The 18,254-nt window shown below is 42.3% G+C and overlaps 1 protein-coding gene across 1 annotated transcript in view; it reads left to right on the forward strand.

Moving 5' to 3' along the window:
* The first annotated feature begins 17,218 nt into the window (after positions 1–17,218).
* Positions 17,219–18,254, forward strand: part of LOC103126722 (uncharacterized) — a 70,641-nt gene continuing 69,605 nt past the window's right edge. Inside the window, exon 1 of the mRNA XM_060190827.1 lies at positions 17,219–17,226. Coding sequence (XP_060046810.1) covers positions 17,219–17,226 — 8 coding nt within the window. The remainder of the gene's footprint in view (positions 17,227–18,254) is intronic.

The raw sequence follows: 18,254 nt of genomic DNA on the forward strand, positions 1-18,254 counted from the left end.
TCCAAGTCTTCCCCCCATTTTTGGATGGGGTTATTTGTTGTCTTGTTGTTGAGTCTGGCAAGCTCTTTATATATGTTGGTTATTAAACTCTTATCTGATGTATGGCATGTAAAGATCTTCTCCCATTCTGTGAGGGGTCTCTTGGTTTGGGTAGTGGTTTCTTTTGCTGTGAAGAAGCTTTTTAATTTGATGTAGTCCCATAGGTTTATACTTGCCCTCTGTCATCTTTCATGGACCTGTATTCTCCCCACCCACCCACCCCAGAGTCTTTTACTTTGGTGCGATACGCCAGTTCCATTTCAGGTTCTACTTCTGTTTTCTTTTCTGATCTTGTTTTTCAACTTCTGCCTGAGAGTGAGATCATCCCATATTCATTCTTCTGTTTCTGACTTACTTCACTTAACATGAATTTTCCAAGGTCCATCCAAGATTGGCTGAAAACGGTGAAGTCAGCATTTTTTACAGCTGAGTAGTATTCCATTGTGTATATATACCACAACTTGCTCAGCCACTCATCTGTTGTCAGATACCTGGCTTGCTTCCAGGTTTTGGCTATTACAAATTGTGCTGCCAAGAACATATGTGTACACTGATATTTTGGGATGGATGTGTTGGGTTCCTTAGGATATATCCCCAGGAGAGGAATTGCAGGGTCATAGGATAGGTCCATTTCTAGCCTTCTGAGAGTTCTCCAGACTGTTCTCCACAGAGGTTGGACCAACTGACATTCCCACCAGCAGTGTAGGAGGGTTCCTTTGACCCCACAACCTCTCCAGCATTTGCTGCTGTTACCTTTTCTGATGTATGACATTCTCACAGGAGTGAAGTGATATCTCATTGTCGTCTTTATTTGCATTTCTCTGACAATCAGAGACTTGGAGCATTTTTTCATGTGTTTCTCAGCCTTTTGGATCTCTTCTGTGGTGAATATTCTTTCCAAGTCCTCCCCCCATTTTTGGATGGGGTTATTTGTTGTCTTGTTGTTGAGTCTGGCAAGCTCTTTATATATGTTGGTTATTAAACTCTTGTCTGATGTATGGCATGTAAAGATCTTCTCCCATTCTGTGAGGGGTCTCTTGGTTTGGGTAGTGGATTCCTTTGCTGTGCAGAAGCTTTTTAATTTGATGTAGTCCCATGAGTTTATACTTGCCTTAGTCTTCTTTGTAAAAGGATTCATTTCATTGAAGATGTCTTTAAAATTTATGTGGAAAAGAGTTCTGCCAATATTTTCTTCTAAGTATCTGGTAGTTTGTGGTCTAACATCCAAGTCCTTGATCCACTTGGAATTTACTTTTGTATTTGGTGAAATACAGTGGTTCAGTTTCATTCTTCTGCATGTTTCAACCCATTGTTTCCAACACCATTTGTTGAAGAGACTCTGCTTTTCCCATTGAATAGTCTGGGCCCCTTTGTCAAAGATTAGATGTCATATGTCACTTCTCAGCTCTCAATTCTATTCCACTGGTCAGTATGTCTATTCATGTTCCAGTACCAAGCAGTTTTGATGACAATGGCCCTATAATACAGTTTGAAATCTGGGAGTGTGATGTCTCCAGTTCTGTTCTTTTTTCTCAAGATTGTTTTGGCAATTCTAGGTCTTTTCTGGTTCCAGATAAACATTTATAGCATTTGTTCTGTTCTCCTAAAAAATGTGCTTGGGATCTTGATGAGGATAGTATTAAATTTGTAGATGGCTCTGGATAGTATATTCATTTTGATGATGTTAATTCTTCCAACCCATGAACATGGAATATCTTTCCACTTTTTTGTGTCTTTTTCAATTTCCTTGAGTAGTGAGTGCCTCATAATTTTCAATATATAAGTCTTTCACTTCTTTGGTTAGGTTTACTCCTAGATATTTTATTGTTTTTGTTGCTATAGAAAAAGTAACTGATTTCTGGATTTCAATTTCTTCTATCTTAGTGTTTGCATAGAGGAATGCCACTGACTTTTGAATGTTAATTTTATAGCCTGACACATTACTGTATTGCCTGATGATTTCCAAAAGCTTCTTGCTGGATTCCTTAGGTTATATCACCATTTCTTTCTCTCCCTTTCTTACTTTCCTCCCTCCATGACTCTCTCTCTCTCTCTTTCTCTTCATAGAGGCAGAGAGAAATTGAGAGGGAAGGGGGAAATTGAGAGAGAGAGAGAGACCTGTAGCACTGCTTTACCACTTGTGAAGCTTTCTGGGGGAAGGGGGGAGAACAGGGACTTATACCTTAAGTGCTTGTGCACTATAACATGTGCGCTCAACTTGGTGCACCACCCCCCAGCCCCAGACCACCTTTTCTTCTGTTATTCAGGAACTCCCTCTTCTTCTTCTTCTTCTTCTTCTTCTTCTTCTTCTTCTTCTTCTTCTTCTTCTTCTTCTTCTTCTTCTTCTAGCGTTTGCCCTTCTTCCGTAGCCAGTCAACAGCGTCAGGTTGAGCCTGATGCTCTTCTTCTCATATCTAATAATAACTAAGAGACAATCTCTCTCTCTTTCTCTGTTCAGTTTCTTGAATCTTCTGAATCAGCATGTTTAAAGGTGAGATGAAATTCACATAGCATAAAATATACCATTTTATTTCACTCTTATTATTACTATTTTTCTGCTGGTCTTGAAACCCAGGGCTAAACTAACAGGTAGGGTTGAGGAGATAGCATAGTGGCTATGCAAAGGACTTTAATACCTGAGGTTCTGAGCTCCCAGGTTTAATCTCCAACACTGTAAGTCAGAATGGACCAGTGCTCTAGATTCTCTCTCTCTCAAATAATAAATATGTTAAAAAACAAAGTATACAATTACTTCAGTGACATTCAGTCACTACATTGTCATAGAATGAACTCTTCTATCTACTTCTAAAACTATATTATGGCCCCCAAAAGAAAGCCCCATGTCTATTAAGCCATTACTCCCTATCATCTCCCACCACATTCCTGGATTTTATCTGTTCTGAATACTTTGTGAAAATATGGTAGGTGGGCCTTTGTGTCTGCCTTAAAGAGGCCTTTGGGGTCTGGTGGTGGTACATCTGGTTGAAAGCATATGCTACTATGTGCAAGGACCCAGGTTCAAGATCCTGATCCCGGACTTCTGGAGGCAGGGCTACAGAGCAGCAGCAGCTGCTGCGTTTCTCTCCTCTCCTCTCCTGGGTCAGCTAGGAATACCAAAGGAGATCATCTGGGACCACAACAAGGCAGGACTAGCAAGACTTCTGGAACCCACCAAATTGCCTGTGAGTGCAAACACGTGTGGCTCATGGACAGAGAGGAGCTTAAGGAGAGATTGAGCGGCTGGTAACAGTCCAGCAGTTCACCAGTTGAGGCACCTCCAATCTGTTTTACCAACAAAAAGACTGCTGAAGGGAGGAGAGGACTCCCCTAAGACTCACCAAATGCAACTGTGAGTCTCCATTGCTACTGCCCTCAGAAGCTGGAGCAGCAAGAGGGAGGCTCTGTTGGAGCAGAGAACTGTCTGGGAAAAGAGAACTGACCAGGAAACTCAGAAGAGGTATACTTTGGTGGCATAGCAGTGGAGCTGTATAGTGGGAGTCTTTCTACATTGTTCTGGTGAGAACACGGTGAATAATTGCCTCAGAACCTACAGGCTATAAACGGGGCTTGTTTAGAAACTCACAGGGCCCACCAGTGCTGCCCAGCTTGGCAGAGAATCTGAATTGAGCCCGGAGCTTTGTATCCTTGGGGTGTGAGATTCTCTTTGCATAACCACTGTGCTATCTCTCCCCCATCCTGATTTATCTCTTGGTCAGGAGTGAGGGATTAAGCTAAGAAGCCTACTTAGCTACTTATAGTTTAAAAGCCCTGAGGCTCCCATAGCCTACAGGGTAAAAACAAAAGAGGCTTTAACAGCCACTGTACTCCAATTTAGGGATTGAAATAATTTTGAAACAACTGTTAATTTCCACAACTGTGAGCCTTTTAAGTACCTTACTTAGACACAAATCAATCTAGGCAAGAGTGATCAGTAATTTGAAAAGATCCTGGTCTCCACCTGCAGAAGGGAAGCTTCATGAGTAGTGAAGTAGTGCTGTAGGTATCTCTCTATCTCCCTTTCCCTCACGCTTTCTGTCTCTGTCCACTAAATTAATTAAATAAATATTTCTAAAAGGAAGAATTTTAAGATCAGCTACATGGGGAGAAGCTGCTACTTACAGAGCAGGTCCAGGAGAGGTATCTCCATTGAGAGAGCTTTGACTGTTTCATTTGATGCTGCAGCCATCCCTCCTTTGAGGAGCCTATGGATGCAGGGCTAAAGGAGCAGGATGTGTGAGACTCAGGGCCCTGTAAGCCACAAATGCTGTTTTTTTCTCCTTCTCCGTCTCCTCCTCTTACTTCCCACTTCTGCTGAGTAAGGTGTTTGATTCCCCCTGTCCTTCTTCAGCTACAGACTTTCTTTTTCTTTTTTTTAATATTTTTTAAATTTAATTAACTTATTTATTTTCCCTTTTGTTGCCCTTGTTGTCTTTTTTTTTTAATTGTTGTTGTAGTTATTATTGTTGTTATTGATGTTGTTGTTGGATAGGGCAGAGAGAAATGGAGAGAAGAGGGAAAGACAGAGAGGAGGAGCGAAAGACAGACAACTGCAGACCTACTTCACCGCCTGTGAAGCGACTCCCCTGCAGGTAGGGAGCCAGGGGCTCCAACCTGGATCCTTATGCCTTATCCTTGCGCTTTGCACCACGTGGGCTTAACCCGCTGCGCTACCGCCCTACCGCCCGACTCACCAGACAGAGTCTCTGTGTGTCTGTCTGAACAGTGGTTTAAGTCACTACTACCTCTTGGATGTCAATGAGGTTCTCTATGGGACATGAAGCACAGGTGCTGACATAAAGTAAGTGTACAGTTGGAGGTGGGTGGTGGCACACCCAGTTCAGTGCACACATTACAGTACACAAGCACCCAGATACAAGCTCCTGGCCCCCACCTGTGGGGGTCGGGGAGCAGATACTTCATGAGCAGTGCTAAAGCAGTGTGATAGGCATCTATCTCTCTGTCATTCTCCCTCTCTATCTCCGCCTTCCTTCTCAATTTCTCTCTATCTCGATCCAATAATTTTTTTAAGTAAGTGAGCAGCACAGGCTAGGTATTGTCACTGCCATTCATGTATACTCTGTAAATGAGAAATTGTAACATTCAACAACACACCTGAAGGCATTTTGGGAGAGAGCAGTGAAGACAGAATTCAAATCTTCATGTGCTGGATCACAAAGCCTCAGTTTTCTCACTGCCTCCCACTATTTTCCAATGTATCTGACTGGAAAAGCCACTTTAATTAATTTCCCCATTGAAAATAGCCTTCTTCTCTCCTTTGTCCAATCCTAGGACTTTTTTTTCTTTTCCCTCCAGGGTTATTGCTGGGCTCCACCGCTCCTGGAGGCCATTTTTCCCCTTTTGTTGAATTTGTTGTTGTAGCCTTGCTGTGGTTATTATTATTGCCATTGTTGATGTTGTTCGTTGTTGGATAGGACAGAGAGAAATGGAGAGAGGAGGGGAAGACAGAGAAGGGGAGAGAAAGATAGACACCTGCAGACCTGCTTCACCGCCTGTGAAGCAGGTGGAAGCTGGGGGCTCTAACCGGGATTCTTAAGCCGGTCCTTGCGCTTTGCACCACATGCGATTAACCCACTGCGCCACCGCCCGACCCCCCCAGGACTATTTTTTAACCACTGGCCAAAGAAAAAAATTATTTTTTTGGAAACTCCAAATCTCATCTGCTATAATCTTGCCTTTTCATTCCAAATTATTAAACAATTTGTTCTTTATATCTTTTTTAAATGTTTTCTTTATTTGGGGAATTAATGTTTTACATTCGACAGTAAATACAGTAGTTTGTACATGCATAATATTTCTCAGTTTTCCATATAACAATACAACCCCCACTAGGCCCTCTAAGAAAAATTTATTAAAGTAAACTCTAGGATCTTTTTAAAATGTAGCATCACATTTTTATTTCAGGATTAAACTAGTTTGATGGATGACTGATGCACATAAATGGGAAAATGTGACAACCTTAAGTTTTATTTATAACCTTTTATTTAAAATTTTTTAAAATTATCTTTATTTATTTATTGGATAGACACAGCCAGAAATCTAGAGGGTAGGGGGAGGTAGACAGGGAGAGAGACAGAGAGACACCTGCAACACTGCTTCACCACTCACAAAGCTTTCCCCCTGCAGGTGGGGACTGGGGTTCCGAACCAGGTTCCTTGTGCATTGTAACATGTGCACTCAACCAGGTGTGCTGCCACCTAGCTCCTTATAACTTTCTTGAATGAAATCCAACTCCTCAGACATCTTAGCTATAAAATTATGACCACCTTATGTACAAAATAATTATCTCATGTCCTTGGCCAGAGGAGTGAGAGAAAATCAAATAAATTAAAAAAAAAAAGAGGGAGGTGTGGCCATGGAACAACAGAGATCAAATTGTCTCTCCTCCAAAAACACCAAATAAATACAAGAAACCCAACTGAAGTCATAATCTACAACTGAGGGTCCTGCAGCCTAAAGTGGGTGCTCAAGTGCGATTGGGGCAAAGAGGGGTGCAAGTTAAAGAACAACGAAGTCAGGTCAGAACTCTGGACAGCACAGCACTGAGCTACAGCATTTTGGTGATTTCACTTTAAGGGCCAACCAATGAAGGCTGTTCCAAATGCCAAAAGAAAAGAAAAGTGGCTTAAAACCTCTCAATCTTTTCCTCAGCGGGTATTTAGCCTTCTGAATTTAATGCAAGGACACAACATAAAACAGAGCATTTGTTACAGCTATAAGTAAATAGCATAAAATGACATAAATTATGGCAAGGTCTTATATCCAGCAAATCCTAATGGGATTTTCAAAGTTAACCAACTGCCAAATGATTTGGTTATAGTTATAACTTATCTATTGCTTTCATAAACCCTAAGACAGCAGAAACCCTCCCCTTTCTCTATAAAGCCCATATTTCTACCAGTCCTGAAACCCCTTGGGCGAGGCTCATTTTCCTGCATGCTTCTCCCAGTTTATACCAACTGATACTGCACCTGCTGATCCCAACCTAATCACTGCAACCAGTACCACCTCAGCATGTTTCACTTCAGACTACATCAAGAGATGTCAGGCATGGGATGTGAACCCATCAGCTTCATCACTCTGGTGAGACCTTTCCTAGCTCATATGACTTCTTAAATTCACTTTGGGTGGTGCACTTCTTAACAAACCTCAAAACCTAGACATAGACCAGGGTCCACGAGATGGGGCATAAGTACATATATCCAGGAGTTGGGGAAAAATATATACCTTAAAGCAAAAGTGCACAGTAGTTTGCAGTGGGTCAATAAATGTAGCAAGCAAGCAGACAGACCTAAAAAGACACCATAAAGTACCTAATGAAATAGTTTCTACTTAGACCTAAATACCCTCCTCACCTGCTTTCAATTGCATGTCCCTCAATCACTCCAAAGCTAACCTTGTCAGACAAAGTAAAGATGACAAAAGCTGAATAAGGGCAAGAGACTGGCAAACTTTAATGATGACTCTTTAGTCACTACCAGGCCATCCCATCACTTGCGGCCCTAGACAGGGAGTCCTGGGATTCCCACACAGATATGATGGGCCTAGACCTCTAACAGATCCCTCCCACCACTGTCACTGCTCATCTCGATCAGGAACAACATAATGGACTCCTCTGTGGGCCCTATCAGACTTGGCCCTCAATGTGAAACAGCAATGGTAGGGAATGTTCCATTCTCTGAAGGGAGGTTGGATAGCATACTCTGCCTATCACCTGAGGATGGTGGGTCCTGAAATTGGCTCAGCCTGGAATGTTCCTAACTATGACCACAGAATGTGAACTCAGACCTACAGGGATGCAGAGGTTACATAGGCTCCTATGCTGACTATGGGATACAGATCAGATCAATGAGGTTTATAGTTAACAATATTTATATACTTTCCCCATATTTGGAAGCTATTCTCTTCCCTGATCCAGCTTTATGGTCCTTTTTCCAACTGTGACAGCATCCCCCCAGACAATAGCTTTGGTCACCTGCATATTAGATGTCAGACATAGGCAAAATCCAGTTGGGTCATGGGCCCCTTGGAATACACCTAAAATAGACCTACTAGCTTTTTCCAAAATGGAGACCCCAAATCTCCATCCACAATATTCTTGCCTATAGTTTCATGATTAGTCATCTATTTGCTCTGCTTTCTATCTTAACTCTTTTTCAGCCACCAGGTTCCAGATGCTACCATGATGCCAACTGGACTTTGCTAGACAGAAGACTCCACCAATGTGCCCTAGAGCCTCACCTCCCCAGATCCCGGCCACACTGTGGAAAGAGAGAGACAGGCTGGGAGTATGGATCCACCTGCCAATGCCCATGTTCAGCAGGGAAGCAATTACAAGAAACCAGACCTTCCACCTTCTGCACCCCATAATGACCCTGGGTCCATGCTCCCAGAAGGTTAAAGAATAGGAAAGCTATCAGTGGAGAGAATGGGGGTGTATTGTTATGTGGAAATGTTATGCATGTATAAACTATTGTATTTTACTGCTAACTATAAACCATTAATCCCTCAATAAAGAAATTAAAAAGAAGAAATAAATTTAGGAGAAATAAACAAACAAAAAAAAATGGTAGGGGTGAAGATGAATCTTTATGTTGTTCCAAGTGCCTAAGATATGTTAATTAAAAATAAATAAATAAAACCTTAAGACACTCCATTGCACTTTTATGTGGAACCATCATCCCAGAGGACTGTATTTCCCAATGTCATCTGCACTCATAATTAAATGAGCAAGAAAACATTGTTTGGCTTTTCAGCTTCTAACTTTTACCATCAAGACTCACTGCCTCTCATCAATACTGATAGAGCATTTTCCAGTGTACTAGGCACCCAGCCCTGAACTTTTGATGAATGTGTTTTTCAGGTTCAGCCTCAGTGAGTCCTGGGCAGCTGGCCTGCAGAAGCTGAGTGAGTAATCCCTGTACATGTCAGAAGTCTGTTCCTTCATTGCTTCATACCCCAGAGAAGCTCAATAGTCTGGTAGCAGGAAAGTGAGAAAAACAAAAATTGGGAAATGCAGAAGTTGAAGTACTCCCAAAACCACTTTCACCCACATAGACCCTTTTGGGGGCTCTCAAAAAAACAACATGGTATCATGTTGAACAATCTGCTGTCCAAAAAGAGCTCTGTGGGGAGTCTCCGTGGGGGCATCTGGGGTTTGTCCCACACTGGGATGGCCAGTCCGGAGAATTCCCAGGGGCCCCTTCAACCTCGAAGACTGGCCCCAAAGAAACATCACCTGGTGCTTCTCACCACCAAGATGCACAGAGGTGAAGGCCAGGTGTCCAGGCCTGACTCAGTTGCCAAAGGGATAACCCCCCAGGCTGTCTTGTTTTGTTAAAAATACACAGACCAGGCTGTACTGTGGTTTTTCAAGAGAAGCTGGTGAGGAGAGAGGACAGTTCAAGAAGAAAACAACTTTCAAAAATAGCTGAATGAAACCCCCCTTACCTTACTAACTCCTGATCACCAGGAATGAAAAATGGTATCATTAAATATGACTTTCCTTCCCCTTAAAAGGAGAAAGTTGAGCAAGGAGTGTAGCTTTCTGAGAAAGTTCTTTTCTAATGTTAGACAACTTATTATCACTATTGTTGTTATTCAGGATTTATTCTATTGACTATACATGAGAGTGAGAGAGAATTTCACAGGAGACAGAGAGAAGAGAAAGAAGCCAGAGCACACCAGTACATGTGGTGCTGGGGACTGAATCGGGAATCTCAGGCATGCCATCCCAGCACTGTTACCAGCTGAGCCATTTCTCCAGTTGTATTCAGTTATTTTTTAAATACTTTTATTTGTTTATGAGAGACAGCAAAGGAGAGAAACAGAGCATCACTCTGGCACATGGGATGCCAGGAGTTGAACTCAAGATCTCATTCTTAAAAGCCCAAGGCCTTATCTTCTGTGCACCCTCTCAGGTCTCAATGACTTTTTTTTGACAGCCATTATGCAAGTTATTAACTCATAGACAGTTTTTCCCCGGGAGTTGGGCGGTAGCGCAGTGAGTTAAAAGCGTAGGTGGTGCAAGGCTCAAGGACAGGCGTAAGTATCCCGGTTCGAGCCCCCGGCTCCCCACCTGCAGGGGAGTCGCTTCACAGGCAGTGAAGCAGATCTGCAGTTGTCTCTCTTTCTCTCCCCCTCTCTGTCTTCCCCTTCTCTTTCCATTTCTCTCTGTCCTATCCAACAACAACAGCATGAACAACAACAACATTAAAACAAGGGCAACAAAAGGGAATTAAAAAAGAAAAGTTTCCCCCAGGAGTTTACATAACATATGAATAACATCTCAGTTTCATCTGTCAGGGTCTTGTTATGCGCCCCCACTCAAACCAGGTTAAGTGATTCTTTGTCGCTGAAACATAAAGCACGCTTCTGCAGGCCTGCCTCGGCCCCTGCTGCTCCTGTCACCTGGACAGAGGATGAGAGCTTTTGTCGGACTCAGTCCACATATTCCAGGCACATTATTGTGGAGATAATCAGAACAGCTTTGTGAGGAGAGAATTCTTTCTCACTGATGTGTGTTTTGTCAGCAAAAGGGCCTGATCTGGGTCTGTCTTCATGGTCTGTCTCCACTAGGAACCCTTTGCTCTCACCTATTTATTAGTTTAAAACATCTATTCTTATTTAGTATCATTATCACAATTATTTTAAGATAGAGACAGGGATGGGGGCAAGAGCACCAAAGCTTCCTTGAATGCAATGGGAGCTTGGTTTGAACCTGGGTCACGCACATGACAAAGCAGCACACTATCCTAGTGAGCTATTTTGCTGACCCTATCACTATTTTCTTAACCAGAGCACTGCTCAGCTCTAGTTTATCCTGGTGACAGGGATAGAACCTGGACCTTGGAGCCTCAGGCATGAACGTCTCTTGCAGAACCACCATGCTGTCTACCCAGACCCTGTTTATTGAAGTTGTATCCAATCATCAAAGTCCCCATCAAATCCTGTCTACCAGGAAACATTAGATGACTTCTGCCTACTGCCTCTCTTCTTCTGAGCTCCAGACACTAGGGGAGTGACTCTTCCCCTGCTGCTGGGATTGTACAAGAGAGCAGGAGACCAGTTCCTTGCACAGGCTCACCTCACATGAGATCCCCAACCTTCTAGAGAGCCCTCAGAAAATAGCACAATCACACCTTCCTTCCCTGGGGACCCCCAGTGGGGCAGAGAGGAACTTAAAACTCAAAGTCATTCAGTTCATAGAATTCAAGTCCACACCAGACTCTGTTCCCACCACCACCACCACCTTTCCTAGTTGTGCTGACTTTGCATTTAAGGCACTCATTAGAATGCCTAAGCATAATAAACATTTTACACCATGTAGCTGTTATTTGGATTAAACTACCTCAGAAATTTCCTTACACAGAAACTAGATTCTGTGAGCCTGAAACTTATATAATCCTATAAAGTGATATTAGCTTGATATAAAAAATTATTGTAAATGAAAATTTTCATTATGACCTGGGCCAGGGCATGGGAAGTGAAGTAGAGGGTAAAGCAAGTAAAGACATCCCTCTGAGATATATATATATATTAAGTTAGAAGTTGTCCGTGAAAATAATGTCAACAGGGGCTGATTGGTGGTACAGCTGATAGAATGTACACATTACCAAGCCCAAGGACCCCACCAGCAGGAGGGAGGGAGCTATGTGGTTTTAAATATTTATTACAGTTAGGCATTCTGGTGAGTGCTTCACAAGCAGTGAAGCAGTATTGCAGGTGTCTCTCTTTCTCTCTCCCTTTCTCTCAACCTTCCATCTCAATTTCTCTCTGTCCTATCAAGTAAAATAAAGTCTCAACAAAAAATAAAGAAAAAGAAAAGAATGTTAATACAGCAAATGTTTAGAGACTCAATAGATGAAAATGTAATAGGGTTAGGGCTAGCCATGCTTCAGTCTACTAAAATAATTTTGTAAAAAGCCAATTGTAAAAGCATTTTTAAGATTTATTTATTTATTAATAATAGAGAAGAGGGTGGCAAAATAGCTCACTTGGATAGTGCACTGTGTGCCAAGTGTGCAATCCAGATTTGAGCCTGGTCCCCACCACACTGAAAGAAGCTTTGGTGCTGTGGTCTCATTCTTTCTCTCTCCCTCCCCCGATCTGTCTCTAGCTAAAAGGAATGATATAGAGGATGTATAACACCAAAGCAAAGGACTCTGGGGAAGAAGGGGATGGGCATGAGGTAGAAAGGGCTTTGGGGCCTTGGTACATATAGTAGAAAAGTACCTAAGTGGAAGGTGAGAATGTTTTGCAGACACCTGTCACAGGGAGGTGAGAAACTGTTCCCATGTGTCAACAACTATACTGTAAACCATCAGCCACTTCATAAAATAATTTAAAAATAAATGAAGAGAAAAGAAGTACTATATAGAGAAGAAAGAACCAGAGCAGCACTTGTGATGCCCACAACTGAACTCAGGAAGGCATGTTGTAAATCTAGCATTCTAGCTAATTGTACTACAATTATAAAAATGTTTGAATGTAAACTTTTTTCCTTTTCCAGGGCACTGCTCAGTTTTGGCATATGGTGGTGCCAAGGATTAAATTTGGGAACTCTGATGCCTCAGGCATTTTTAAAAAATATTTTATTCATTTACTTATTATTGGACAGAGACAGGGAGAAATTGAGAGGGGATGGGGAGATAGGGAGAAAGACAGAGAGACACCTGCAGCCCTGCTTCACCACTTGTGAAATTTTCCCCCTGCAGGTGGGGACCAGGGGCTTGAACCTGGGTCCTTGAGCACTGTAATGTGAACGCTTAACCAGGTGCGCCACTGCCTGGCCCCTCAGGCATTTTTTAAAGGCTTTATTTGTTTGTTTGTTTATTTATGGGACAAAGAGAGAAGGAGAAAGAATCAGGGCATTACTTTGGCATATGTGATACTGAGGATTAAATTCAGGACCTCATGCTCACAATGTCCAATATTTTATCCACTGCATTTATCCCAGGTCACTGAAGATAAACTTTCCTGGTGGTTATGGATAGCATAATGGTTATGGAAGGAGACTCTCATGCCTAAGGCTCCAAGGTTCCAGATTCAATTCCCCAAATCACCATAAACCAGAGCTGAGCAGTACTCTGGTATAAAAGGAAAGAAAAGAAAAGAAAAAAGAAAAGAAAAGAGAAAAAAAAACTTTCCTTGGGAGGTTTTTTATGTTTTTTCACAGTAAGGAAATGTCTTTCTAATTTCAGATTTCAAAATTAACTGCTCAAAAGTCATTTGAAAAGGAAGCAGCTAACTATTTTTCACAACATAGAAATCAGAGCATCTGGGAGTCCGGCGGTAGTGCAGCAGGTTAAGCGCACTTGGTGCAAAGCGCAGGGACCAGCGTAAGGATCCAGGTTCGAGCCCCCGGCTCCTCACCTGCAGGGGAGTTGCTTCACAAGTGGTGAAGCAGGTTTGCAGGTGTCTATCTTTCTCTCCCCTCTCTGTCTTCCCTCCTCTCTCCATTTCTCTGTCCTATCCAACAACGACGACATCAATAATAACAACACTAATACTAAATAAAACAAGGGAATAAATAAATAAATATTTTTAAAAAGAGAAAGAAAAAGAAATCAGAGCATCTTAGACCAACCAGAAAGGAAACTAAGAGCTTGTCTACTAGGAGGCATTGCTCAGACCCCTAGGCCTCAGGTCTCCTACTACTTTCCTTTCATTGCAAACATCAGCATAAATTCCTAAACTCACTGTGGCCAGGTAAATATCTTGTCAGGCTGAGTGAAGGATTTGCATGCCTGAGGCTCCCAATTTGATTCTCAAGGCTGCATGTACTAGACTGGTGCTCTGGCTCTCTTCCCTGCCCGCTTTAAAAGTAATTTAATTTATTTAGTATTGAATAGAAACAGAGAAATTGAGAGGGGAGGGGCAGATAGAGGAGAGAAACAGAGAGACACCTGCAGCACTGTTCCACCATTCATGAAGCTTACCCCTTGCAGGTGGGGACCAGGGGCTTGAACCTGGGTCCTTGGGCACTGTAATGCTAGTGCTTAACCAGGTGCAATGCCTTCTGGCCACCTGGCCACCTGGCTCTCTCTCTCTCTCTCTCTCTCTCTCTCTCTCATCTCTCTATTTCTACCCTGAAAACTATCTCATGTGAAATAAAACTAAGCATTAAAAAGACTTGCATGAGGCTGGAGAGATATTTCACTAGGTAGGGCCTGTGCCTTGCTGTGAGCAACACAAGCCAGCTCTGAGTCCTGGCAACACATGGGAGATTCCACTGCACTAGCAAAAGTCCCAGGGTCCTGGTGTGTGTGTGTGTGTGTGTGTGTGTGTGTGTGTGTGTGTGTGTGTGCTTTTGCATCTATCTGAATATAAACAAGACCCTGGAATAGAGTAGTTATGCATGTACAAGGATCAGGCTCTGCAAACAACAATAACAACAACAAACATCAACAACTTGTAGGTACAAGCTCAATCAGTTGACATGTCTAACTTGAATAAGTTTCCTAAGATCCTCATTCATTCATTCATTCATTCGATTCCTATCAAATATCAATATTATACTAGGAACTAGAAACACACACCTCTCTTTGTCAATCTACAATCCAGTCAGAAACATAAGTAGTGTATTTTAAGTGAAAGAGAAGTGGAAAGTAGGGCCAAGGGAAAGGGTGCCAGGGTGGTAGGGTAGAGTTGAACATTTGAGAATGATGACCAGGAAAAGCCCGTGTGTCTGAGTAAAGACCTATATAAGGGACAAAGTTATGGTGATATAGAGGGAAAGAATATTCTAGGCAAAGGCAGGAGTGTGTGTTCTTTGCCTAAGCAAAGGAGAGTGAAAGTAATAGGTCAAAGATCAAAGGTGATAAGTCAGAGGGGTGAGGCAGGTGCTGATGGTTAAAGATATCATCAGATAGTAAGGAAGCCACTGAAAATATTAGCCATTACTGAGGGAATAATCAGTATGGAGTGGAAGCTGCCTAAATGTCCATCCACACATAACTGGCTAAAGAAATTATGTGATATAGACTCCATGGAATACCACTCAGCAATCAAAAAACTTACAATCTTGTAACTTACTGTTAATAACAAATAAAAAAAATGGCTCAAAAAAAAAACTTGGATGTTGTTTTTTCTGACTTCACATTTTAATATTTTATTTTTGTGGAAAAGATGGTTTATGTAAAATGTATTCTGGGGTAGTGATCTAGTCTTTTATCAGTTATTCCTTTATTTCTTTCCTTCCTTCTCTCTTTCTTCTTTCTCCATTTTCTTTCTTTCTTTCTTTCTCTTTCTCTTTCTTTCTTTCTTTCTTTCTTCCTTTCTTTCTCTCTTTCTTTTAGATAGAAACAGAAAAGCAGAGAGAGAAAAGACCACAGCACCAAAGTCTCCTTCTACATGGTGGGGGCCAGAGTAGAATTTAGGTCAAGCACATGGCAAAACAGCACACTATCCAAATAAGCTCTTTTGCAGGCTCATTTGCAATTCTTACTACATAGTCAGAAAGAAAAAAATAATAATTTTTTGGGAAAAAAATTTCTATGTCCTGTGTTTTAAGTTTACTTGCTCAACCACAAAGCTGAAGATATTCAGTGTTTGTATCTGTTGAGATTCAGAGACATGGTCTAGTCAGCCACAGTCAGGAATAGAGAATAGATGCTTTCAACTCTTGGAACACAAGATGCTACTTAATTTTGTTTATCTCTCTCTCTCGTTCTCTCTCTCTGTCATCACTGGGTGGGGGGCTTTACCACTCAGGGTCAACTTTTTCATATAGCTGAGATAGGGGTAGGGATAAGGATAGAGGTAGGGGAAGGGGTAGGGATAGATATAGGGACAAAGATAGGACACTGTAGCACTGAAACTTCAGTGGGACTGGGAACAAATCTGGATTGTACACATGACAAAGCAGTTTACTATCTACGATTTTACTGGTCCCTTTCCAATCCTTATATTGTTTTAAGTGTTTTTTTTGTTTAAGGGAGCAGATGGAAAGAGGGAGACCCAGAGCATCATTCTGGCTCTCAGGACATCACACTTGAGAATCCAACACTTTACCCACTGCGCCACCTCCTGGGCCACTCAATCTTTATTTTAGAGGGAGAGATGGAAGGACACAGCACCACCGCACCACCCATGGGTCCTAGCTCATGATATGATTCATATTTTACCAGGCCAGCTGTCTTTGGGTCTCACAAGGTGCTATTTAGACAACTATTATTATTATGCTTTTAAAAACTGAAGATATGATGATGTGACTGGGATGGCACAGTGATAAAGTACTGGACTCTCAGGCATGGGGTTCTGAGTTTGAGCCTCAGCACTCCCTGTGGCAGAGTGAGGTTCTGGTTCTCTTCCTGCATCATCACCTAAGTCACACACACACACACACACACACACACACAACCTAGAGAATGGGGAGACAGTAAAATGTTGGCACAAAATGACTTTCTTGCCTGATGCTCCAAGATTCCTGGTTCAGTTTCTCATACCACCATATGCTAGAGCTGAGCAGTACTCTGATAAAATACTAGTATTACTAATAATAATTAATAAATCTTTAAAAAATTAAACATGCAATTGGTGGGCCAGGAGAGAAATTACCCAGTAGAGCACCAGCATTACCATGTGGGAGGTCCCAGGTTGAAGCCTTGACATCATATGGAAGTTCCATGGATAGCAGACCAGTGCTGTGATATCCTTGTCTCTGCTTCTCTCTCTCTTTCCCCTTTTCCCTTTCTCTTAGAAATGGAATTTTTCTTTCTTTTTTTGGAGTTTTTCTTATAAAGGCATAATGTGTTACCATGATTGCAACTTGAGAAGTGTTTCCTGCTACTATCAGTTGATCTTAGAAGACACCTCTGGATGTTTTTTTTTTTTTTTTTTTTTAATGTAATAGAAGCAGCCCTGAGGGAACCCATACATGCAGCAGGGTGGCACTGAGCCCTTACACTCTGGCAATGGGTGACAGCCCCGCCCATGTCCACTGAACCCAAACAAGAGGAAGGTCTTTGGGGTACCTGGTGATGCTGGTGATGCTGGGGGGGGGGGGGGGGGGCGGGGGAGGGAGGAGCCCAAGAGACTCAAGTCAAATTTGAATTGTGGGGCAGAGGCATCATTACCAGTGAAGCAACAACGGTGCTTGAGACAAGCTCTCTTTGGCTCAAGACTCCCAGGAAGCAAGGAAGACACACTGGACTCCTCCATGGACAGGTAAAGAGGCCACCATTCCTCATGCCGGGAGGTGCAAATCTGAGCAATGAAGCTGAGTTCTTGTCACTCCATCTCTGTCTGACTCACAAGATCTCTTCAACGAGTACATTCATTTCTCTGGCTCTGCCTTGTCTTCTGTTTAGACTTCCCATGCTCTCTGTCTCATTCTCTGTCTCTTTCTCCTTTCCATATTCAGGTCTTGGAGACACCACACAGTGACTCATCTTGAGCTGCACACTGCAGCTAGAGTGAGCTTATGTGAATAGTAGCAACTGTTTAGAGACTGAAATCATGAGAAGGCATTGGCAATGCCTCAGCCTACTAAGAACAGTAGTGGTTGCTGTAATTCAGTAAAGGGTCAATTACAAAATTCTTGAAGATAAACCTGGCTAGAGAAACTTTACTGAATGGTTAAGTTTCCCAGTAAGAAAACTGTTGCTGATGTCAAAAATTCAGAAATGAATTGCTTGAAAGCCACTACGATTGTGTCTACTATAAGGAGAAAATGTAGGCCAATCAAATTATTGAATGCTGGGCTGAGGAGATAGCACAATGGTTACGCAAAAAAGAGCCTCATGACTGAGGCTAAGGTCCCAGCTTCAGTTTCCAGCACCACAATAAGCCAGAGCTGAATGGTGACCGGTCTCTCTCTCTCTCTCTCATTTAAAATAAATAAGTAAAATATAAGAAAACATTTAGTGCCATATGCAGTTATTTAAGGGCATTTCACTATGTATCTAGTCTCAATTTCTTTTTTATTTTTTCCCCTTTTGTTGCCCTTGTTGTTTATCATCATTGTTGTTGTTGTTGTTATTGCTGTCATTGTTGTTGGATAGGACAGAGAGAAATGGAGAGAGGAGGGGAAGACAAAGAGGGGGAGAGAAAGATAGACACCTGCTTCACCACCTGTGAAGCGACACCCCCTGCAGGTGGGGAGCTGGGGGCTCAAATCTGGATCCTCAAGTCCATTCATGTGCTTTCAGCTATGTGCACTTAACCCTCTGCACCACCACCTGGCTCCCCCAAGT

Source organism: Erinaceus europaeus, chromosome 4, assembly GCF_950295315.1.
Source record: "Erinaceus europaeus chromosome 4, mEriEur2.1, whole genome shotgun sequence".
Lineage (NCBI taxonomy): Eukaryota > Metazoa > Chordata > Mammalia > Eulipotyphla > Erinaceidae > Erinaceus > Erinaceus europaeus.